This window comes from Pseudomassariella vexata (assembly GCF_002105095.1).
Source record: "Pseudomassariella vexata strain CBS 129021 chromosome Unknown BCR38scaffold_8, whole genome shotgun sequence".
NCBI lineage: Eukaryota > Fungi > Ascomycota > Sordariomycetes > Amphisphaeriales > Pseudomassariaceae > Pseudomassariella > Pseudomassariella vexata.
The window spans coordinates 33,199-55,454 of record NW_024467963.1 but is presented as its reverse complement, the minus strand read 5'-3'; the positions used below and the strand labels follow the sequence as shown (position 1 = coordinate 55,454).

Sequence of the window (22,256 nt, the reverse complement as noted above, 5' to 3'; positions counted from 1 at the left end):
TACATAGCATGTGTAACTAGCTTGCATCTTAGATTAACTTCATCAGGTTTTTTAATAGAGATCCCGTCAACTGCTAATACATGAACGTAGCTGTCAAGCGCTTTCGGTCCTTGAGATATTCTGGGCCCCTCTTGCTTGACCATCAGGTAACACGTACAAACTACTTTACCATGCGGGAACGTGGCGCATCGCATGTCAATCCCAAATAGTATAAACTTAGGAAGCGTCGCTGTTGGTTCATGAACGCACTTACGAACGAGCTTATTAGTCCATTACGTCCTCGCAAGTCCCTTGGACATCGTCGCCCGCCTGTCATTCCTTGATCTCATCGGCCCCAACGGGCTTCTTCGCTCGGATGTTTTCGAGAACAACGCTAGCGCCCCCGTTTCGTATTTCAACGAATCCGGGAACTCGGGGGCTGCCTCCATGTGCATGAAACGGCCGAAGCCGTTCAGACGAGAAGATCCAGGATCTATGCGACTGCCGGCGCCGAGAGTAAGTGAGATGCCGCCGCGGGGGCGTTTGCATTCCAATCGGACGAGTTTGAGCTGTATGTGAAGTAAGCACGTACTTCGTGAAGGCGCGACGTAGCCGGTTAGTCGGATCGTTAGAGGGGAACAGGCTTTCTCGTTATTTCTATTGGTGACATGATTAAAGTCGGTCTTATCACAAGCTAAAACGTAAAACCCCAAGATGAGGCAGGCTTATTACATCCGAAGGAATACGGCAAGGGCACCAATAGGAATCCTGAAACTATATAACCGCTTGCAACAACAGATTTGGGCTATCTGATTTGACATGCCCTTTTGAAACCCAACAACTTTACCACCTTGAATAATTGTTCATTTGAAGTAGTCGTCGGCGGGCTTATCGTATGGATATGAAATTTTATTTCGCAGAGCCTACGTGCTTTCAAGGAGCTCACTCGAAGCAGACAGGATGGATCCGAGCCTCTTACACATGACGGTGAGCGCGATGAGATAAGCCCAAACATCCTAGCTGTCAACCCCATTCGGGCGTCTGATAGGGTCCTTCAAGTTTGCGTCTTTTTACATCGTAGCTCGCCATCTCCGACGTAACAAGTATTCTTAGTAGGAAACAAACGCAAGGAACACCGCCACGCCCTATTCATTCCAGTCGTTACGAGACTTGAAGCAATCGTTCTATATAGATTAGGGAACTAGAGACTAACTGGTGACAGCGCAGGGAAAATAGCAGAAATAACTTTGAAGATGTTTGGATGTGCTAACTCACCTCACTTGCGGTACACATCCTAATCATCACATTTTCAAGTCATTCTGAAAGAGCACCAGGGGTGCTTTCGGGTCTACCACAATGATCGTCAATATGGCCCATGCATACATGAACTTAGGTCAGCACAGGTTTGCAACACGCCTACCCTTCCGCCCGTATAGGTTCAAGGCAGCTGATGGTCATCTAGGATTATTTCACGGTGACGTGTGAGGTCCAATCTGGCTATACTACCGACTTGGCGTATTTGCAACTGATTGGCCTTCTACCGTATCCATAATTTATTTGCTGTCGGCTGGTGTAGTTGGTCACTTCGCTGGTAGATAAGTCCCGATTTGAGCCTCGCCCACTTAGGTCGGTGACGAGTCGCGGGTTCGAATCCCGCAGCTGACACACAAGGGGGTTTAGTCAACCCTTACGGCGCGCTGCCCACCTTGTTGACTTCGCCTACCTAGCGATAATAGGGAGATTAGTTCAGTTTAGGATTACGAGCATCCTAGCCAGTCGACCGTCAAGCACTACGTCGGCGGAATATAACTCGACAGCCGGTCCAGAATTCGAATCGTTAATCCGACCCCTTATCGGACCTCGCCTATCCGATAACGCTCGTCGGCGAACCCGTCCCCTCACGATAGAAGGCGCGCAGCACGCCCTCCCGCCGCGATTCATGCGAGCGTCTAGACTACATTACGGTCTATCCACTTGAGCGTATGGTTGCGATGTATACGCTCGACGAGAACCCCAATTAGCAGATACTACGACTTGTCGCGACAAAAAATAGTCGAGCATCTTCTGCACATCAGCAGCATCCCACCCCTGAGGACGAATTTAAGTGCCACATTACCACACTTATCGGTAGTTCAGGCAGGGGTTGTAGCACAGACTTAGGGAGGGACAGGAGGTTTAGTAGTCGTTTGGCTACAAGTTTACCTGTATAACCGCCCGACGCGGCTTAAGGGCCCGCTATATCATCTATAGCCCCTTAAGGGAGTACTTGTGAGGTACCGAGGGTTAACACCTACGGCGTATTTAATAAAAAAAATTTATTCGCTGTCAGTTTATGAGGCTAGATCCAAGCAAGCCAGTATACTCAGGAGACACTTGATGTACCGTTGATTTACTTTCGGAGTCATCGAGTGGCCAGGTTGAACGGCCTTGTGAAGATGAAGGGGCCAAGTCATAATTATTGGTCACTGGAGCACAAAATTCCTACTGTCAACCGCTCTGTCTTACACCAAAATGAGTGGAATCAGACTGATACGGTCCAGGGTCTCCCGAAATCCTTCCTTCGAATCAGCATTCTGTTGACACATGCGGCGCCAGGTGCCTGTTGCGCGTAGAAAGCGTATGGCATTGGTTACGCATCTCGGGCTTTATCTATCGGGGAGGTACTTAGGACGTGTGCAAGCCGTTGTCTTCAACTAGACGTGATGAAGTGCAAAATGAAGCTGCAAGACCTGCTAGCGACGGACATATCCATGGAACGCATCTTATCAGCAGTGTCAACGCCGAATAAAACGTAACAAGACAGAAAGTTCGAGCCGACCAAAACCAGGTCAGACAGAGGGAGGATATTACACAATCGCACAACATTCCATTCTGCTGTGAATGCAGTCCAACGACCGATCGTCGTAATAACTGTTGCCGAAACATTCGGAGCCGACCGATATCTTCAACCCGGACCGGTGTGCTGCGTACACTCCACGACCCCACACCGATTTGAGCCGATCATGGTGCCATTAGATGGGTAACCCCAGCCTCCACCATTAACATACAATTGTCCCCTTTGCGTAACTTCGTGTCGGAAGTGGTGTATATTCCCATTTCAAGCTCTTGCCCAGCATTTCTTGCGATCTCGAGTACGTTCATCACATTCGAGACCGCTGCCCCTTGGAACCAACTCAAGGCTGTCTCCCAAGCAACCTGTCCTGGATACCTTGTTGATCAAATACTCAAGATGCCGAACATAGTCGTTGTTGGGTACGTCGCACTGAAGAACAAGAAGGGATTGGTGCTTGTAAACTAATTAAATGTCGAACAGTGCCGGCGTGTCTGGATTGACTACAGCTTATCTGCTGTCCAAGGACAAGGCTAACACCATCACCATCGTAGCCAAGCACATGCCTGGCGATTACGACATTCAATACGCCTCTCCGTGGGCGGGAGCAAATGTCTTGCCGTAAGTGCCGATATGCTCGTGGACGTTGGAATCAAAATGCTGACGCTTGGAAGAATGGCGACAGCCTCAAATAGTCGTTGGGAGCGACGGACGTGGCCTCAACTGAAGAGACTTGCACTCGAGGTGCCGGAAGCTGGAATCCACCTACAGAGTACATCAATTATAGTGCCAAATATCTTATGGAGTTGACTTGCTAATTCCTCGCAGAGGCGCGCGTGTTGCGCCGGACAAAAGACCTCGAAAAGCTCAAGACCGGTGTATACTCCTTTGACGGGTTGTTCATGGAGAACCCGTGGTACAAGTCGCTCTTCGACGACTTCCGGGAACTATCACCGAGCGAATTGCCCGCAGAGATGGCATCCGGCTGCGAGTTCGGCTCTTTGTGCATAAACACGATGCTGTACTTGCCGTGGTTGGTAGGCCAGTGCAGAGCAAACGGCGTCGTGTTCAAACGAGGGGTGCTGATGCACATCTCGGAGGCTGCGTCGCTGAGTCACGCAGGAGTCAAGGCGGATATTATTATCAACACGACCGGGCTCATGGCCTCCAAACTTGGAGGCGTCATGGACGAGAACGTCGTGCCTGTGCGCGGACAAGTTGTGGTTGTGCGGAACGAGGCGCCTTACATGCTTACCAAGTCAGGCACCGACGATGCCGACGATGAGGTCTGCTATGTCATGACAAGGGCGAATGGTGGTGGGACTATCCTAGGGGGTACTTACCAGAAGGGAAACTGGGAGAGCCAGCCAGACCCTAACCAAGCCTTGCGCATCATGCGCCGAGTCGTCGAAATGATGCCTGAGATCACAAACGGGAAAGGGGTGGATGGCTTCGACATTGTTCGCCACGGTGTCGGACTTCGACCGTACAGGAACGGAGGCGTGAGGATAGAGAAGGAGAAAATCGATGGCACATGGGTCGTCCACAACTATGGTCACGCCGGTTGGGGGTATCAAGGCTCGTTTGGATGTGCTGAGGGCGTGGCCGAGCTGGTTTCTGAGATTCTCAATAAGCCTAAGCTGTAGATAGGCCGCCAGCTCTACGTGGATTCAAAGGGGATTTTGAAACTATAATACAATATTGGGTTTGCCGATGCCACAATTTCCGACTCTGACATACGCATGGATTCTGGAGCTTTTGGACACGGATGAGTACTGATAGGAATCCGAGTCAGCCCAGATATTGATGATTGTTCCAAGTTGCCGCGGAATTGGGACCAGTGTACTTCAGTGTCAGCTGAGATGCAGCTGACACAATCAAGAGATAGGTGTGTCCGTGCTCAAGCTCTCGTTGTACTACGGTAGACTCAAGTCGCACTGAGTGGGCCGTCTGAGCCCACTTAAGCCCGCTCTAGCAATCCGACTCATGGAGCTTATGAGCTTCAAAGGTTGCTCGCTTCCTTACAACCTTCATTGCGTGTGAACCTCAAGCGCGTCGCATAGTCGCTACATGACTGAAAGCAACCACAATGGCGGACACACAGCCAGGACTGGTCTCACAAGCCATGAAGCTCGTGTCTGACGTTGCCAACCGCCACCATGTCCTCTCTAAGCTCGTCCCGCCCGCTCTCTTCCTTCTCGACGGCATCCTCTGTGCCTTGATCATTTGGAAAGTGCCTTGTGAGCTTCCCCCCACCTGATCACTGCTTGCTGCTTGTCCAATTACTGACGAAGACTCTTGAAAACAGACACCGAGATCGATTGGAAAGCCTACATGGAACAGGTGTCACAATATGTGTCGGGCGAGCGTGACTACACGCTCATCAAGGGCGGCACCGGCCCGCTTGTCTACCCAGCAGCGCATGTGTACACGTACACTGGTCTTTATCACCTCACCGATCAAGGGAAGGACATATTCATGGCGCAGCAGCTCTTTGCGGTTCTCTACATGGTCACTTTGGCTGTCGTGATGGCATGCTACTGGAAGGCAAAGGTGTGTATGCTGACATGCGCTCCCTGGTCAAATCGCTAATAGTGACGTGCTTGCAGGTTCCTCCATATGTCTTCCCTCTGCTTATTGCCTCAAAGCGACTGCACAGTATCTTTGTGCTGCGATGTTTCAATGACTGCTTTGCCGTCTTCTTCCTATGGCTCGCAATTTACTGCTTTCAGTATAGGGCTTGGACCCTAGGCAGCATTGCCTACATATGGGGCCTAGGCATCAAGATGTCTCTGCTTCTGGTTCTCCCCGCTGTAGGAGTCATTCTGCTTCAAGGCAGAGGCTTCTCGGGCAGTCTGAAGTTGGCAGCAATCATGGTTCAGATCCAAGTGGCCATCGCCAATCCATTCCTCAGAGGGAATGCTAGTGGTTACCTATCACGGGCATTTGAGCTGTCCAGGCAGTTCCTATTCAAGTGGACAGTCAATTGGCGCTTCGTTGGCGAAGAAGTATTCCTCAGCCGCCCGTTCGCGCTGGGTCTTCTGGGTTTACATGCAGCTGTCCTTGCTGGGTTCCTCGCCCAGAAGTGGCTCAAGCCTGCCCGAAAGCCCCTATTCGCCATCATCTCACCTATACTCCGGTTCCAGTCTCCCTTTTCACCCCAAGAAGAGCCAATGGTTGCGTCCCAAATCACACCGCAATTCGTCACAACTACCATGCTCTCAGCCAATGTAATTGGCCTTCTCTTCGCCCGGTCCCTGCACTACCAATTCTATTCTTATCTCGCCTGGTCCACCCCGTACCTCCTGTGGCGCAGTGGTGCCCATCCGGTCGTCCAGTACGTGCTGTGGGCAGCTCAAGAGTGGGCCTGGAACATCTTCCCCAGCACACCAGCAAGTTCCGGTGTTGTAGTTGGTGTTTTGGCAATCACGGTTGTGCTGTCTTGGGGTGGGGCCACGAATGATTTGGAGGCTGTTTCAGCAAAGCAGGTCTCGCCAGCAGACAAGGCAGCTTAGCTTCTCCCATTTGGTCGGGAGATAGCTTTGCGTCAGTCCTCTTCCTCCGAGTCAGAAGGTGGCATCTTGCCAACATTGGAGTCCGAATCTTCCTCGTCATAGTGAGTGGTCTTTGTGAACTCCTTTGGCCTGAAGCAATTGTCAGCTTACTTTGTCTCTGTTGTCTCTGCAAATACAGATGACACCATACCAGTAGCTTTTCTTGCGCCATTCTCTCTCCTCGCGGACGACATTGACGATCTCGCCTTCCACTTTGCCCTTCACTTCCTTGATAGGCGTGAGGTCGACGAGGACATAACCCGCCCGTCGGATCCAGATGGTGCTGCGGAAGCGAGCAGCAAGCTCTACCAGCACGGTGCGGCTGTCAGGCAAGGAGCAGCTATAGAGGCTGTTACCCTCTGCTTTGATGACGCGAGCTAGCGACTGGTTGGCGGCGAGCTCGTCTGGGGGTGTCGTTGACTCCTCCGCTGCTGCGCGTATATCACGCTTCGGGCGACCCATTTTTGCGAATCTGGTGTTCTTTCCGTTTAAGAGGGCAATTTTGAGGAATTCCGCAGCGGAAACTGACCTGAGGTTGACGGAGTCACCAAAATTTGGAGAAGCGATTTGTGGGACCTGTATCGCAGAATAGTCCCGCAGTTATTCCGTCTCAAGTATAGTGACAGATGAAAGAGACCGCGGGTACAAATCCCCGGAGTTCAAACTCATCTCCTGGATCTGGCCTTAATGTAGAAACGAGCTGTTGACGAGGGCGTATTCAAGGTTTGCCAGTCGCTTTGATGTCCTTCAGTGGCTTCCAGGCGAACCCTAACCCGGCTTCTGCATATGTGCGCTTGCTCATCTCGAAGAACCGTTTCTGTGATCACAAAAGATGACGCACCAGCATCGTCATGATGCTTGGGAATGCTAAGTGAAGGTACGAATCAACCCCTACGAGGATAATCTCGGAAGTCGACTGGGTGCTTTGAATGGCGCGTTGGCGTGACGGGCCAGCAAAGCAGGCCCTGGGAGCTGGCTCGAGGAGCCTTTGCCACCTCATTTCTGCTTCCTGAGGGTCAAGCGGGAATACAACAAATAATGACAGAAACCCATTGCGCGACCCAGAGCGTTTGCGCTGGATTCTGACGAGCGTGGAGGGTGAATAGGACCGTCTTTTAAGCCGATGATGGCTCCACCGAGTTTCCGTACCAAGTATAGTTAGCCGCTCCGCATCTCTCGTCCATGTGCGCCACCTCCAACTTTCTAACTTGTTGGTATCTGGGAACGAGAAGGCTCTCCAACTACTCTACGTGCAGTCTGAAAACTGGCTCGCCCCAAACGAGTCCCCGACAATTTGCTTCGTGCCATACCAGCGAAGTCTTTTAGGTGTTAGCTCCATGTGGGTGGGATTGGGCAACTCCGCCATCCCTGGAGAGTGGAAAGAAACTGCGAAAGCCGCTTCTGTTAAAACACGCCCTATCCGTCAGACTACTTAGGTTAGTGATTTGCGGGGTGTTGTGTTGTCATGCTTCGTGATTGGAAACCCAATCTTTGATTACGGACCTGTGTCTGGATGGTGAGTTGGTAAGATCGTGAAACTGACCTGGATTTTGAGGCCCTTTCCCACTCTTATATTCTAGCAAGTGGGCGACCGAGTCACAGATACTCAAGTACGCTGCGTGATCCTTCGTTTTAAGGTGCTAGCACTCTATACTGATCCCCCACGGACACTGCAGTCTATATACCTGCTCACGGATGGGCCAGAGTTCTAAATGGAATCCGCCGTGTTCAAGACTTTGGTGCAGGTCGAGTCGGGTCAGAGCAAGCTCCCAGCACGACCGGAGCGAGCTGTATCCCGCACGTACCCTGCCGCCCCTCACGCAGAAGAGGACAGGATTGAACTGCAGCACTTCTCTCCGACTCGTTCAAGCGCGACGACGCCGAGAACCGAGGCCGCTGGCTTCTATGTCGATGTATCTCGTCCTCGCACCCCAAGTCAGTCAGACGAGGTTGGGACAGATGGCGTCGGCGCGCTACAGAGCGTCTGGGATCCATACATGAACCGCTTCAGACTGGCAGCTTGCTGTCTGATGAACTTTCTGAGTGGCTTGAACGACTCTGCGCCCGGAGCGTTGATCCCATTCATGGAGACGTGAGTGCCCCTGATGTAACATGTCCAGTAGACACATATAGCTGACCAATATCCCCAAAGCTACTACAACATTGGCTACGCCATCGTCTCTCTCATCTTCATCGGCAACGCCATCGGCTTCATCACCGCAGCGCCCTGCATCGACACCCTGCGCGCGCGTCTCGGCCGTGCCAAAACCCTCGCCCTCAGCCAAATCCTTATGGCACTAGCCTACGTTCCCATCGTGTGCACCGCCCCGTTCCCAGTCATCGTCGTCTCCTTCTTCCTCGCCGGCTTCGGCCTATCGCTCAACCTGGCCATCGGCAACGTCTTCTGCGCCAACCTAGCCAACGGGACGACGATGCTGGGACTTATGCACGGAAGTTATGGTGTGGGAGGAACCATTGGGCCCCTCATCGCAACCGCCATCGTCACTGCCGCAAATCAGGTCTGGAGCCGGTACTACCTCCTGACTCTCGCCTTCGCGGCGTTCAACCTCGGTTTTGCGACTTGGTCCTTCTGGGACTACGAGAAGGAAGCGGGTCCTGACGCGAGCCTGCTTCACGATTCCCCGCCCGGAACAAGACAGGTGTCCGCTATTTTGGCAGCATTCAAGTCCAAAATCGTCCTCCTTGGCGCTCTGTTCATCTTCTCGTACCAAGGAGCCGAAGTCTCCATCTCCGGCTGGGTCATCTCCTTTTTGATTTCGTCCCGCAACGGCAGCCCGAGCGCCGTCGGTTACGTCACTTCGGGTTTCTGGGGCGGCATCACGCTCGGCCGCTTCGTGCTCTCGCCCCTAGGATCCAAAATGGGTGAGAGGTCGTTCGTGTATGCCTGCGTGGTCGGGGCTACCGTATTCGAGCTGCTCGTCTGGTGGGTGCCCAACATAATGGGAGACGCCGTCTCGCTGGCTATCGTGGGGTTGCTACTGGGGCCTGTGTACCCGTGTGCGGCGGCTGTTTTCACGAGGAACCTGAGTCGGCAGGAGCAGGTCAGTGGGTTGGGGATTATTAGTGCCTTTGGCAGCTCTGGGGGTGCCGTTGCGCCTTTCACGACGGGTATTCTGGCACAGGCTGTGGGGACATTTGTGTTGCATCCGATTGCGATTGGGCTTTTTACTGTTATGCTGGGTTGCTGGTATGGTATTTCTGTCATGAGGAAGAGGACTGAGTAGAGCATATGACGCGCGGGAGATTGGAGACATTAGGGTACACAAGTAGGTATGAAGCTGAGAAATTGAGAATTGAGTTATTAGATGGAAAAGCATTTATGTCTATTCATCTACGAAGAATCTATATTTCGGGTCTCTATACACGTTCAGCCAAGATCTATCATATCCATCAAAGTCATTTTCATAACACAGTAACCCTTCAACCACGGCCGGTAGCCGCATCCTGCACACTCGTCTTACCCTCGATGACGCTCTGAACAACCTTGTAGATGTCGGAAAAGTCGTTGAAGACGGTGAAGGGCACATTTTGCCTCTCGCACCATTGCACGAGATCTGGACACATGGTTAGCATACTTGAGGTTTTCACACATGCGACAGATTGTCGAATTCTCACCCCGTCCGGCCTTTGCAAACAGCAGATCCGTCTCCTTGGCCGCAGACAGGTCCGAAACACCATCACCGGCGTAAAACATGATGGGCCTTTCGGCCAGAGCAGCATACGGCTTTATCTCGAGAGACTTGTCATGTCCGAAGGAGCTAGAAAAGGAGGTGGGTCAACCCCCGATACTTGAGTGGTGTCACGAAGAGACTCACCTATCGTCATGGTACTTGATGGTCCACCCACCCTCCTCGTTGATACTCTTCCCGGGCCTCGCCTGCACGTCATTACTGACAATCTGCATTGCCTCAACCTCCTTCTCGCCCACCAAATGGGCCAGCAGGGCCTTGATGACGGGTGTCATGCCGCCCGATAGCACTACGATAGGTACGTTGTTGGCAGCGCACCAGTTGTGGAACTCCTTGAACTTGGGGTCGAGCTTGATGTTGGCGAGCAGGATCTTGATGCACTCGGCAAAGGGCGTCTGGACGCTGTCGAGCATCTCCTGGAAGCTGTCGCGAAACGACTTGCGGTCGAAGAGCACGTCCTCATTGCCCTTTTTGCGCAGCGCCGTGCCGAATCCCAGGTTGTCCGTCATGAAGTCGTTGCTGTCTTGCAGCGTGATGGTGCCGTCGAAGTCGGTGAAGAAGATGGCCTTGGGGTTGGTCTGGAGCGCCGGAAGGGCAGAGCTGGTGCCATTGGTGGTCGCCATGGCGGGTTGCTTCCGTTTATGTCTACTGTAAACGGTAGGTAGATATCCCCCCACGAGATCTGGATCGCAATATGTAGTGAAATGCTTTCAACTCGCAATTGCGTCGTGATTGATTGAGATTCTGTCTACAGGAATGACGTCACTGTAGGAATCATCTATCAAGTCTATAGGTGCTAGATCTGAATGAAGCAATTGTCTAGAAGGAGTGTCAATTCAAATATGAGAGATAAATCAGAATCTTTCCAGAATCACAAGGTCGAAGGCTGAAACGGCCCTTCAACGTGGACTCGGCGACGTGCAGAGTCATCCATACCCACGGCCAACACCCCCCTTCGTGCGGCGTCGCTGCCCCTCCAAAAATCCATAAAAGCGGGATGATCTGCGCGCTGTTCTGCCAAGAATGGGCAGGGATCTTATCCTTATCGTGGCAGGCGGTCAGCGGCTGAAATGCGGACGGCCCGTAGTGGTAGTGGATTCAACGGCCTACCACCGGCACGGCGCTTTGGACACCAGCCCAGCCAGGAGCTTGCTCCAAGCTTTAAAACTTGCTAGCCCGAACCGACGCACGATTCTCAGCTCCACGACATCCCAATGTTGGTGTGTTCCCATACTCCTAATAAGTAGCCTGTCATGTCTCGTCCCCGAGCAATGCTGCATCTCCTTGGGGCGAGCTCACGGCCTCTGCTTGAGCAGTTTGTCGCCCCGAGTACACAAACTGCTCCTGGTAAACTGGTCCCGAGACCGAACCACCGGGTGTCGACATGGTCGTCAATATGCCTGAGCTGCAGCTTCACAGGCAACCGCCGCCAACTGCGGTTGCACTCTACGAAACCCGATAACGCACCGCCTCATCCCAACTGTCCCCCTGGCCCGCCACCGGAAACAGAGCCCTTGGGTTCCACAACGAAACCATCCTCTGCCGAAAACGAACCCCCGAGCTCAACCTCAACCCCCAACCTCCCCTCACACTCCGAATCCGCCCGCTCTGAACTCTCCCACCGCTTTTCATCGTTCATGGACCGCGCCCAAACGACACTATTCACCGCCTCGCAACGTCTCAACGACCTGACAGGCTACTCTGGCATCGAAACCCTGAAATCGCAAATCGCCTCTCTGGAATCCTCCCTGACGAATGCGCAAGCGCGCCACCACGCCGTCCGGCACCGCTACCAAACCAAAGTCTCGGAGCGTTCCGCCACCCAACGCGAAGTAACCACCCTTCTCGCCCGCCAGAAGACCTGGACCCCGGCCGACTTTGAGCGTTTCACCACACTGTACCGGCAGGACTACGAGTTAGAAGCCGAAGTCACCAAGAGCGCAGGGGATCTGGAGGATGCCGAGCGCGAGGCAGAGAAGCTGGGCCGGGAGCTGAGTACGGGGATTTTGGCAAGGTATCATGAGGAGCAGATTTGGAGCGACAAGATTCGGCGGATGAGCACATGGGGGACTTGGGGGCTGATGGGCGTCAATGTGCTGCTGTTTTTGGTGTTCCAGTTTGGAGCCGAGCCGTGGCGGAGAGCAAGGTTGGTAAGGGGGTTTGAGCAGAAGGTAAAGGAGGCGCTGGAGGAGGAGAGGGAGATTGAGAGGAGGAGGAGGGAGGAGAAGGAGAAGATGCGAGACGCAAATGTGACTGCGACTGCAACTGGTTCTGTGGCTGAACCGGTGTTGGTGGATGTCGTGGGTGCCGAGCAGGCTTGCGTGGAGGTTGCCGTGGCCGACGAGATTCCTCTACCGTTGGATGACCAGCAGCCGCCGCCGCCGCTATCATGGCGCGAAACCTTCGCCAATCCCGAGCGGATCAAGGCGGCCGCTTTGGATCTCGCGAGCGAACGAGTCGTCCCCGTGCGCATGCGCGACTTGTCTCTAGTAGCACTGGAAGGCGTTGTCGGCGGCGCCGCAGTAGCTGGTGCCATCGCCATCTTCTTCATCCGAAGAGCTTGATTGAAGAGCAACGCGAGCCCATTTAGGGGTAAACAACATGTAAATATGTACAATGAATTAAATCTAGAAGAGAGAGCTGTATAATACCATGTAAGCCCATCCCATCCCTAGAAGACTACGACGTATTGCAGGGAGGCATCCAGTGGTTCGGAAGCTGTCGGAATTGCCCATTTAGGTACGTACGATTATCCTGTCTGATACTTCTTCCGTAGACAATCAGCCAGCTCTACGGGAGCTTTGTCATCTCTTCGAGTCCGCAATCCCCTGTCTACTGGCTATAGTTCAACTGTTGTGAAGTCTCCGCAGTCAAATACAACACAACACCGACATTGAGACAATGGCTTGTTGGCAAAAGTCGCTGACTGGTTGTATACTTCGAGATTATAAATGAATAATCACCACAGGACATTCCTCAGCACCCAAGCCCAAGCATCATCCCATAGTACCCAGGCAACTCAATTAAAAAGATTGGGAAACTGGTCATCGTTACATTATGAAGGTCGTCTATTAAAGGGGGGAGGGCGAACGATGCCTCGAGAAATCTAAAAAGCTGTTCCAAATCTTGAGCTTTTTACGAGCGGATGGATGGCTCTGCAAAAAAGGTTCCTCGGCGAACATACCGCCAAAAACAATGGATATCCGCCAACGAATCTAAGCCGCTGTGCGCTAAATTTGAACGCGCCCTGTGTGGTTGGTGTGCGTGCGTATGTGTGTCCTGCACTTTGCATGGCCATTTTCCCACCCCCAGTCTCGTTTGTTCTTTTAATCGAAGTCCGACGTGTAAGAGAAGCCACGAAACTCCTCTTGCATGGCTTGCGAAAGTACTATAGGATGTTTAGTGGCAATACTCATATGAAGCAATATAAATTGACTTACCTGAATTCACCGGTGTGAGGACAGGTGTAACACTTGTAAATTCCGAGTCAAAGTTGCTGGTGTCCGTCGCGTTCTTAATTGTTGGCATGAACGGCGGCGCCACTCGCTTGTGGTAAATGTCGTCCCAGACGATATTGCGGAAGAAGGGCTGGTTCATGATCTCCTGCGCATCTGTTGGCCCGCTGCCAAGTCGTTGATCGGGTTCCCTGGTGAGCAGTTTCTGGAGAATCGAGACCGAATCTCTCGGCATATGAATAGGATACAGGGGCTCGTCCGCCAAAATAGCGTCGTAGATTTCATCTTCATCTTCGCCCCTGAACGGTGACTGTTGAAGAAGCATTTGGTATATCAACACACCAAAAGCCCACCAATCAACAGCTCTGCCATATTTCTTGTCAAGCAGGATCTACACACGTTATTTAGTAGTTGGACATGCATGTCGACACCAAAGGGGCATCTTACTTCTGGTGCCATGAATTCAGGGGTTCCACAGAAAGTGCTCGTGTTTGAGCCGAACCACATGTCTTCCTTGCAAAGACCATAATCCGCAATCTTGATATGACCATCAAGGGTCAAGAGAATGTTATCAAGCTTGAGATCACGGTAAATGACGCCGTTTTCGTGGAAGTACTTCAACGCCAGACATACTTCGGCAGCATAAAACCTGGATACAAGTCAGTCGTCGGTCTGCGCTCAACATCGGGTTGCGACTTACTGTGCACGCTTCGTGCCGAACTGACCGCGCTGGATGTGAAGCATGAGATCACCACCGCTAATGTATTCCATGACGAAATACACTCTGGTTTCCGTTTGGAAGCAGGCGTGGAGATTCGTCAGGAACGGGTGCCGCTCTCGGTTAGCAATCAAGAAGACTCTCTTTTCTGACCGAATGCTCTCGACCTCGTCGTTTTCAATGATGAACTCTTTCTTCAAAACCTTGATCGCATACAGTCTCCGTGACTTCTTGGTCTCAGCCAACATGACTTTGCCAAAGTTACCCTTACCCAAGACGGCCAGGAAATTGAAATGATCCAACCCGATACGTTGACCGGTTCCAGGGTCAGTCGCAAGCGGCAGCGGTTTTCTGCTGTTGGAGGGGACGATTGAGCTCGACGTTGGCGAAGGGAGCGGCTCAGCGGCCGGTGGGGGCTTTGACACGGGTGGATTTGATTGGTACATTGGCTGTTGTGCTTGCGGTTGAGGGGCTGACTGCTGGTGCTGCATGGGCCGCTGCTGTGGCGGTGACTGCTGCTGCTGTTGTTGCGGTGGCATTGAAGGCTGGGTAGGATATGTGTTGATATTGGCATAAGCTGCAGGATTATATTTTGGCTGCTGGGGCGGGCTGCTACCATATCCTCCGGGTTGAGAGTATGGATCATCATGGGAGTCCACAGATCCGCCATATCCACCAGGCCGACTTTGAGAGGCCATAGACCCACCCATGGCAGCTGTAGCAGCAGCGGCGGCTGCGCTGGAATTGCCAGAAGAGGTTCGATCGGGGTGTGTAGGCCTTGAAGAGGACGACTGAGACTGCCCGGCGTACATGGCCTTTGCCGCATTCGTAGCTTCCTGGGAGGCGATACTTCCTGTATAAGATGGCGTATGGGTGCTGTACGGAGACGTAGGCCCTTCGGAACTCGGCGTAGTCTTAGCTTGTCGGAGAGTCCGATCTGTGAGAGAGGATCCTTTCGATTGCCGCTGCTTCTGTGTTCGTATGCCTTCCAAGATTTGGTTGGCCACGGCCATACTCATGCCACAGAAGTCGGGTACCAGATGCGCGCATTGTGCATGAGCTGTAAGACTACATTCTGGAACTTTGTTAGACTGTTGCCGAGGACCTGGGTTGGGGTGGGTGTGGAACAGAAGGGGAGGGGGGGTAGTGGTGGTGGTAAGGTGGCTAAGAGAGCATGGCACGAATGCTTACCAGAACACTTTCGGCAGTTCTTCTTTCCAAATGGTAGAATGGATCCACAATGGCAGCACCAGTTAGCCGTGACATTGCTGAATGGTGTGAATCTATGGGGGATACGGTGGTTGATCTTCTCCTCGTCAGGGTCGGTTTCTGCGTTGGATTTACTAATACACTTCGTAACGACGCTCTGATAACATTTCGTGTGGCACGTGTATTTGCAGTCCTCGCATTGCATCCCAGCGGAGTATTTGAGAAAATCGCCGCACAAGGCGCAACGCATGATGTTGTAGAACTGATGCTGGACGAATTTGTGGCCATACATCTCATGCACCTCTTCTTTGCGCTGACGGACGGCACCCTTGCGACCAAGACCAAGATCAACCTGTCGTCGATCCTTGTTCATCTTGTTGAAGTTCACCTGGAGGTGGATTGAACCTGTGGGTTCCAGATTAAACCAGCCATCGATTGGCTGGTTACCGATCGACGGTGCAGCCTGAGGACCAAACTGCTGCTGCGGTGACGTCGGCGCCGACGGCTGGCCCTGTAATCCCGGCGATGTAGGCGGAGGGCCGAACTGCTGTTGCTGGGGGGCGAGCGGGAACTGCGGCGGCGGGGCTGCGGAACCGCCCAGTCTATCGGCAGAAACCCAACCAGAGTTGTAGACCTCGGCCTCGATCCTCTTGCGGCGCATTTCCTCGACGATATCCGATATCCGGACCCACAGCATGGCGATGGGGAGGGCGTGCTCGCCAGGCTTGTCGTATACCGTGAGTTCGATTTCATTTGCCTCTCGAACTTCGATATTGTGGTATTCGCCGTCCCATTTGTCGAAGCGCGAGGCCTTGGTGCGAGCGGCCACGTTATCTTCAACCTTGACAGCCACGAAGGTTTCCGGACCTCGAGAGAACCGACTTGTGCTCGCGTGGTCCACGTCTTTGATCTGGATAATGCGAACAGACAGCTGACCGGTCAAAGGCTTTCGCAGGTTGGGCATATTGATGCTGTCGTCTGGTAACGAGTTCCGCGTTAGCTCACTAACGTATGCGCCCCGAATACTAGCAACTTACCGTCGGGCGAGTCGTTCGTTTCCATGTCGTCAATGTGAAGTTCCTCGTATCTCTTGAGTGCCTGCTTCAAGAGCTGGATCTTCTGCTTGCTCTCGACACGCTTGGCGGCGGCGTCAGCCTTACTTTTGCGATCGCCATCCATGCCATACAGCTGGACCATCTTCTCGATACCCTTAAGATACTGCTCTTCCACGTTAAGCTTGAATTGGATCTGCGAAAGCATAAGTTGAATGCGGGGGCCGAGGTAGGGGGTATCGTATTTGATGAGGTCTGGTGTAGCGCTGTCAGCGAAAATCATAACCAAGCCAACACCATTAGCAGCATACCTAGTTTGGTGAAGTTCGGTCTTGGCCTTGGCGTGCCCGTGTTGGGACCGGGAGGCGCATAAGGATGTCGTGGAGGCATCATGTCGCCGTGGCCGCCTATTTGACTATAGCCACCGGGCCCGGATGTGCCAGTATCGCCTCCTTGCCAGCCGCCGGCATCTTTGGGCGGCGGCGTCGGCGGTCCTTCTGCATCTCCTCGTAAATCTGCGCTTTTGGGATGTATCGAAGCAACGGCAGTCGAGCCCGAGCTCAGACTGAGGTTGTCGACGCCGTGTCCCATGCGCTTCATCTGCAGGTCGCGAAGTTTCTCCTCGAAGAATTGCAAGTTCCTCCGGCCCTCTCGCATCTGGGTATCGAGTCGAGACCTAACATCGTCGTTGTTGGTCTGCTGTCGCATAGCATTGGCAGCGTTTATAAGGGCCTTTTCTCGCTCGATCTTTTTGAAGATGTTGGCCATGGTCTCGTCCTCATTGATGGAAGCCATGCTGGGTGCGGGTCGCGCGTCCTACGCGCAGGACCAAACAAGCGATGGGGCGATTCGCCAAAACAAGAAACAGCACTCGCGGGCCTGTCAAAAAGCAGGTGCAAGCTTGAACAAGTCCTGTCCCAGGCGGTCGTGGTAGCAAATACAGAGTAGCAACTGTCGGGTATGAATGCGATGTCGTCAGTTCTTGGACGGCTCTGGAGAATGGCGGGGTTTTGTGTTTCAAAGCGCGAGTGGTGGTGGCCAGGGCTGTGGGGTGGTGCGGTTATAAGGCATGGGCATGGAAGTTACTTGTCACTTCCATCGTTGAAAGCCAACATTTAAATACCTTACCTTGCGTAGGTGGGAACGCAAATGGGTTCGATTTCCCCCTGTGCTTCTGCCATATCACTTTGTATCGTTTTTGTTTTCACCATCTACATCAAGCTCTGGACACATGAGACAACAACTCATCGCAGATTTGTCGTTTCTTCGGTTGCTCTGTCCAACTGACACCCGACTTTATGAGTTCTGCAGATCCCATACTTCCTATTATCGACCTAAACGTAACCTCTATTCTCAGCCCAGCGTGACCATCAGCATTTCATCCTGGACCACCGGCGGCGGCGTCCACTGTCTCTAGATTGTGTGTTGGTTGCATGATTTATCGAAAATTCGTACCTCATCCAAGGTCAAGTATCTCTACCCACGTGTGCCCAGGTACGTAAAGTTGAAGTACCTTTACAAATTGAAAACATCGCGAAGCTCCACCAGGCATATACAGGTTTTCGCCATTGATGGTGAAGGACTTGACTTCATAGGAGGCGACAAACCACACGTTACACTTGATGAGGCGCAGCGCAGTCCTTCGCCATGTAGGATTCCTCTGTTTCCGTTTTCTCAACAGTTCAATTGCAGCTCCGAATGCGCGAGCACATGCATATGCCACCTTGCCCAATCCCCCCACCATTTCGTTTTATGCTTGGGGAAGCTTGGGCCGACTCGTCGTCATTAGGCAAGCCAGGCCCCGGCAAGACGACAAGCAAGAAACCGGATGAGGCACGTGACAGAGAGGCACTCGAATGGAAGCCGCGTCCCTTGAAACCTCCAACTCAGTCAGAAAAAAATATAACAAAGAAATGCTGTTTGCATGCGGCAAGAACTGATAACTCAGCTTATCAACACTGCCGGCATGTGAATGCGAATCAGTTTTCCACTGTCAAATCGTATCAATATCAATATATCCTCTTATTAACTTGCAGTAACGTATTCATTCGAGCTGGAGAGTTCTACAAGGTCCCCCTGGTGTCAGCACAACATCAGATGGATCTGAATCAATCAGTCAGACAAATTCAAACATGGTTGGACAGCGTTTGGAAACCTCAGCTCTACATTTTGCCTCCAAGTGTTTCCACGGTCGCCCCTGACAGGCAGCTCGAAGCTTTCACTGCAATGCCTTTTGTCTCCAGCCCGATCCGGTCGACTATCTAGTTATATGGGAATCGTGCTTTTAACTTGTCATTTACAATACCCCAAACAGCATCTTCGTAAACCAATCAGCTCGAAGCAAGCAGGCTCTCTGTCCCACCTATTGTTCAGTGGGAACAGGCGTCATGTACACATTTAGGATCGGTTTTTCCCAGAGCATGTAAATCTTCTGGTTTTTGATCCAGTGCCTGCTGTCATCGGCAAGTGTGAGGTCGAAGGTGAACAAGATCCTCGCGAGAATGAGCCGCATCTCAGCATATGCCAAATTGCGACCAATACAGTTATTGGGACCTATGCTGAATGGCTGCAGAACGTCCAGCTTGTCGCTGGCAAACTTGAGATCGCCAAAGAAACGCTCGGGGTGATAACCCTCTGGACCGATGAAGTTGTACTTACTGTGGTACATCGGGAGCTGCCAAACGCTGACGAGTGTCTGTTGGAAAAAAAAATGTCAGTCATAAATTCGGTGTGTTTCGGTAAGTAACGAGAAAGAAGAAAGCAGGGCGGGGGCTTGCTTACACCTTCGGGGACTACGTTTCCGTTGATAATAACACTGCCCATCCCCTTAACTACTCGACGTGGCATCCAACCGGGTGCTGGTGGATAGCAGCGGAGTGTCTCATTCAGGCATGCGAGCATGTAGGACAGCTTGGCCACAGAGGTCAAGGTGATCTCTTCCGATGTAGTATACGAGGACCGAACCTCTTCTACCACCTGTTTGAATGATTCGGGATGTGTCAAAAGGAGGTAGGTTACGCCGCAGAGAAGAGTGGCAGTGGTTTCCGAGCCAGCAATGATGAATAAGCCAGAATTTGACTGCAATCTCTTCAGACATAGTTCCTCATCGTTTTCATCAGCTAGCAAGTAGGCTCGGTAGGGGTTGGCATACGTACGACGCCATCTTTGTTGTGAAGAAGCCCCTCAAGCAGGTCAGGCTGTTTCCCGGATTCAATACGCTTGAGGAGTTTTTCCTTTGTGTATTCCACGTGCTTCAATCTGTTTTTCCCAAGGCCGACCTTTGCAAGCCACTTGATGAGGAAGCTGAAACCGTTCCGCTTTAGCTCACCAAGGTATACCGTTTCACGGTTGAAAAACGTGATCATTCTGACCCATGGGTCTACATCTCAATGTCAGGAAGTGCTACTTGTATATTGTCTTAGACGTGAAGAGTCATGTCGGTGAAGTTGCTTTTACAGATCCCATCACCCTGAGACACGGCATATATAAGGCAGTGAGGACTCCAAGAATTACTCACGATAATCGGATGACTCGAGACAGCCAAAGTCACTAGAGAAGGCAAGTTTGCCAATGACATCGAAGGTCATGAAATTGTCTGCCATTTTATTCAGCAGCGGCACGTTTCAATAAGTTGGCCACATGAACGGGTACTTTGGCATCACTTACACCACTCGCGAAGGTTGACCGCTGTGTGCCCGCCATGACAATTTTGCATGAGCCTGTCAATGAGCAAATCGACGTAGCCGCCAATCATGGGCTCCTGCTCTTTCATGGAGCGATCCGAGAAACTAGGTGCAACCCATTTACGTAGCGCGGCATGTTCAACGGGGTCGGCATTGATCATGTTGATGGGGCCTGCAGGAGTCTGGCGATAGTACTCATATGCCTTCTCGAACCTCCCACTTTGACGATGGCCGTAGATGTCCTTCCATGCTTGGGCGTCAATGAACCCCAAGTTGTTAGGGCTTATTCTGACGACAGGGCCATACTTTTCGAACAAAGATGCGACGTATTGTGGCTGTCTGCCTTTGATCGTGGCATACACAACCGGAAGCTTAGTGATCCGGTTGAGAAAGGGGCCTGGGTAGTTCCGTAGAGGGTGGAAGAGAGCTCTATACACTGCTATCAAGAGTAGATACAGTCCGATCTGCCAATGTTAGACTTGTTTCTGAGTGACGTAGGTTTCACAAACCCCAACAACAGCTGCACCGACGACAGTGCCTATGGGTAAGGGAAACACCATAGCTGCTGCGTTTGGCTTCCTCGTATTGAGTGGAAAAAAGACAAAAATGGTATGCTGCGGCAGATCCTTTGGACGTTATATCTGAGCGAAGAGAGAAGATCATTGGTGTTGTTGGGATTGAGTCAACTGGCTGCATATAATATGTCTACTCATAAATACTAAGGCAGCAAGTGACCTGAATCTCGGATGTGATGTATGCTACTAACCTGTGAGAGCTCTCGATGTAGCAACTGAGAGATCTCGTGAATTGGTCGCATAGCAGGTATTTGGCCAACTGGCTTAAACACTTCGACCCTTTATGGACTCGGCAAAGATTCCAGCCACTATTTCCAAGATAGCAACGTCAGAGGCTATTGGCTCAATCAGGAAGTTGCAGCGGGTCATCTCTGTATGAATTACTCGTGCAGCCTATTGTCGACAATAAACTTCGACTGAACGTCATATAAACGTAGATACCGTTAGAAGCCAAGCACTTACTGAGATGCTAGTAAGTACTTAGGCAGGGATCTTACAGGTACACATATGAGGGATGGGGGCACTAGGGTTCGACCGACTTTGCCGATGTTCCATAGAAGCTCTACACGCTCCACTTATTTCGGATTCGCTTGAGCTCACCACCAACTTAGCCAGTTTTTCGATAGATTTCAACTTTCAATTAGAACCTACGTAATAACCGCTAACTAAGGCCTGTCTCGAAGACATCTATGGGCTTTAATTAGCCTGTTAATCGACGTCTTCTAACTTCTTTTACGGTTTTTAGCTACTCTCTCAAGCCGTGTAAAATACTTGTGAAGGTCAACCCTCGCAGACTCACTACAACCAGGTGACTTACAGCTGGAACACCTGCCGTGGCAGTGCCAGATGGGAAGCCAATCATAACCCCTGCAGGAGCCCCGCCAAGCGTGGACGACTTAGTCGCGCTCCCTCAAACCTAAGTTTGTGATCTTCTTTCCTTCGCTCCTTAGAGTAGAATCTTCGTCGATAGCACCTAATCGAGGTCTCTACCAATGCGATGCAACCCAGGTCGTAACAATACTCTCGTATAGTATCGAGGTTTTTAGTAGTCTAGCGGTTTGAATAGAGCTTCCGCTAGGAAGCGTAAAAGTAGCTATAACGCTTAAGGAAACGTGTAGTCTAGTTTAATCCGACTATAGTAGTAGCTAGTCTAGTAGAACTTAACTCTCTTACGTAATATCGTATTTATAGCGTTAGTGTGGGATTGAGCGCCACGGTTATGCCCTAGGCCGAAGGCGGTGTAGCGGCAATTGCACTAGTGGGGTCAAACCCTTCCTCGTAGATAAAATAGCTACACACTACATGTCACGACCTGGGTTGCATCGCATTGGTAGAGACCTCGATTAGGTGCTATCGACGAAGATTCTACTCTAAGGAGCGAAGGAAAGAAGATGACAACTTAGGTTTGAGGGAGCGCGACTAAGTCATCCACGCTTGGCGGGGATCCTACAAGGGTTATGATTGGCTTCCCATCTGACACTGCCATGGCAG

At 51.8% G+C, this 22,256-nt stretch overlaps 9 protein-coding genes and 1 non-coding gene across 10 annotated transcripts; 6 read left to right on the top strand and 4 right to left on the bottom strand.

Annotated features, from left to right (window-relative positions):
- Window positions 1–1,541: 1,541 nt before the first annotated feature.
- On the top strand, window positions 1,542–1,644 carry BCR38DRAFT_t207. The gene has a single exon. It is a non-coding gene; the product is annotated as a tRNA-Thr (tRNA).
- A 1,564-nt stretch (window positions 1,645–3,208) lies between these two features.
- Window positions 3,209–4,455, top strand: BCR38DRAFT_458182 (D-amino-acid oxidase; the record flags this gene model as incomplete). Its single annotated transcript, XM_040862130.1, has 4 exons — window positions 3,209–3,231; window positions 3,293–3,430; window positions 3,484–3,581; window positions 3,638–4,455. 4 exons carry the CDS (start codon window positions 3,209–3,211, stop codon window positions 4,453–4,455), a joined length of 1,077 nt encoding a protein of 358 aa, XP_040714553.1.
- Window positions 4,456–4,898: 443 nt separating this feature from the next.
- On the top strand, window positions 4,899–6,324 carry BCR38DRAFT_458181 (Dolichyl-P-Man:Man(5)GlcNAc(2)-PP-dolichyl mannosyltransferase; the record flags this gene model as incomplete). Its single annotated transcript, XM_040862129.1, has 3 exons — window positions 4,899–5,049; window positions 5,118–5,362; window positions 5,419–6,324. The coding sequence occupies 3 exons, from the start codon at window positions 4,899–4,901 to the stop codon at window positions 6,322–6,324; spliced, it is 1,302 nt and encodes a 433-aa protein (XP_040714552.1).
- Window positions 6,325–6,356: 32 nt separating this feature from the next.
- BCR38DRAFT_345447 (uncharacterized protein) lies at window positions 6,357–6,825 on the bottom strand (the record flags this gene model as incomplete). The annotated part of the gene is made up of 2 exons (XM_040856182.1): window positions 6,357–6,453; window positions 6,515–6,825. 2 exons carry the CDS (start codon window positions 6,823–6,825, stop codon window positions 6,357–6,359), a joined length of 408 nt encoding a protein of 135 aa, XP_040714551.1.
- Window positions 6,826–8,075: 1,250 nt separating this feature from the next.
- BCR38DRAFT_458179 (major facilitator superfamily domain-containing protein) lies at window positions 8,076–9,608 on the top strand (the record flags this gene model as incomplete). Its single annotated transcript, XM_040862128.1, has 2 exons — window positions 8,076–8,455; window positions 8,516–9,608. 2 exons carry the CDS (start codon window positions 8,076–8,078, stop codon window positions 9,606–9,608), a joined length of 1,473 nt encoding a protein of 490 aa, XP_040714550.1.
- Window positions 9,609–9,693: 85 nt separating this feature from the next.
- On the bottom strand, window positions 9,694–11,020 carry BCR38DRAFT_393350 (HAD-like domain-containing protein). The gene is made up of 3 exons (XM_040857598.1): window positions 10,200–11,020; window positions 10,000–10,142; window positions 9,694–9,938 (listed from the first exon to the last, which is right to left on the bottom strand). The coding sequence occupies exons 1-3, from the start codon at window positions 10,694–10,696 to the stop codon at window positions 9,805–9,807; spliced, it is 774 nt and encodes a 257-aa protein (XP_040714549.1). The 5' UTR covers window positions 10,697–11,020; the 3' UTR covers window positions 9,694–9,804.
- A 198-nt stretch (window positions 11,021–11,218) lies between these two features.
- On the top strand, window positions 11,219–12,725 carry BCR38DRAFT_435392 (Mdm33 family-domain-containing protein). The gene has a single exon (XM_040860370.1). It carries the CDS (start codon window positions 11,327–11,329, stop codon window positions 12,635–12,637), a length of 1,311 nt encoding a protein of 436 aa, XP_040714548.1. The 5' UTR covers window positions 11,219–11,326; the 3' UTR covers window positions 12,638–12,725.
- A 674-nt stretch (window positions 12,726–13,399) lies between these two features.
- BCR38DRAFT_345313 (calcium-independent protein kinase C) lies at window positions 13,400–17,302 on the bottom strand (the record flags this gene model as incomplete). The annotated part of the gene is made up of 7 exons (XM_040856174.1): window positions 13,400–13,461; window positions 13,514–13,919; window positions 13,976–14,177; window positions 14,229–15,321; window positions 15,438–16,433; window positions 16,493–16,762; window positions 16,819–17,302. 7 exons carry the CDS (start codon window positions 17,300–17,302, stop codon window positions 13,400–13,402), a joined length of 3,513 nt encoding a protein of 1,170 aa, XP_040714547.1.
- Window positions 17,303–17,842: 540 nt separating this feature from the next.
- On the top strand, window positions 17,843–18,820 carry BCR38DRAFT_216779 (uncharacterized protein). Its single transcript, XM_040854202.1, has one exon. The coding sequence runs from the start codon at window positions 18,206–18,208 to the stop codon at window positions 18,770–18,772; it is 567 nt and encodes a 188-aa protein (XP_040714546.1). The 5' UTR covers window positions 17,843–18,205; the 3' UTR covers window positions 18,773–18,820.
- Window positions 18,821–18,869: 49 nt separating this feature from the next.
- BCR38DRAFT_458175 (cytochrome P450 ClCP1) lies at window positions 18,870–20,750 on the bottom strand (the record flags this gene model as incomplete). Its single annotated transcript, XM_040862127.1, has 6 exons — window positions 18,870–19,202; window positions 19,289–19,609; window positions 19,663–19,886; window positions 20,025–20,102; window positions 20,174–20,654; window positions 20,700–20,750. The coding sequence occupies 6 exons, from the start codon at window positions 20,748–20,750 to the stop codon at window positions 18,870–18,872; spliced, it is 1,488 nt and encodes a 495-aa protein (XP_040714545.1).
- Window positions 20,751–22,256: the final 1,506 nt, after the last annotated feature.

What these genes read in the sequence shown, in the direction of transcription:
- BCR38DRAFT_393350 (XM_040857598.1), bottom strand. Translation starts at nt 10,696, where the DNA reads ATGGCGACCACCAATGGCACCAGCTCTGCCCTTCCGGCGCTCCAGACC. An exon ending in ATCAAGTACCATGACGATAG is followed by an intron (nt 10,143 to 10,199) that starts GTGAGTCTCTTC and finishes CTCCTTTTCTAG; the next exon opens with CTCCTTCGGACATGACAAGT. An exon ending in GTTTGCAAAGGCCGGACGGG is followed by an intron (nt 9,939 to 9,999) that starts GTGAGAATTCGA and finishes CCATGTGTCCAG; the next exon opens with ATCTCGTGCAATGGTGCGAG.
- BCR38DRAFT_435392 (XM_040860370.1), top strand. Translation starts at nt 11,327, where the DNA reads ATGTCTCGTCCCCGAGCAATGCTGCATCTCCTTGGGGCGAGCTCACGG.
- BCR38DRAFT_216779 (XM_040854202.1), top strand. Translation starts at nt 18,206, where the DNA reads ATGCGCGAGCACATGCATATGCCACCTTGCCCAATCCCCCCACCATTT.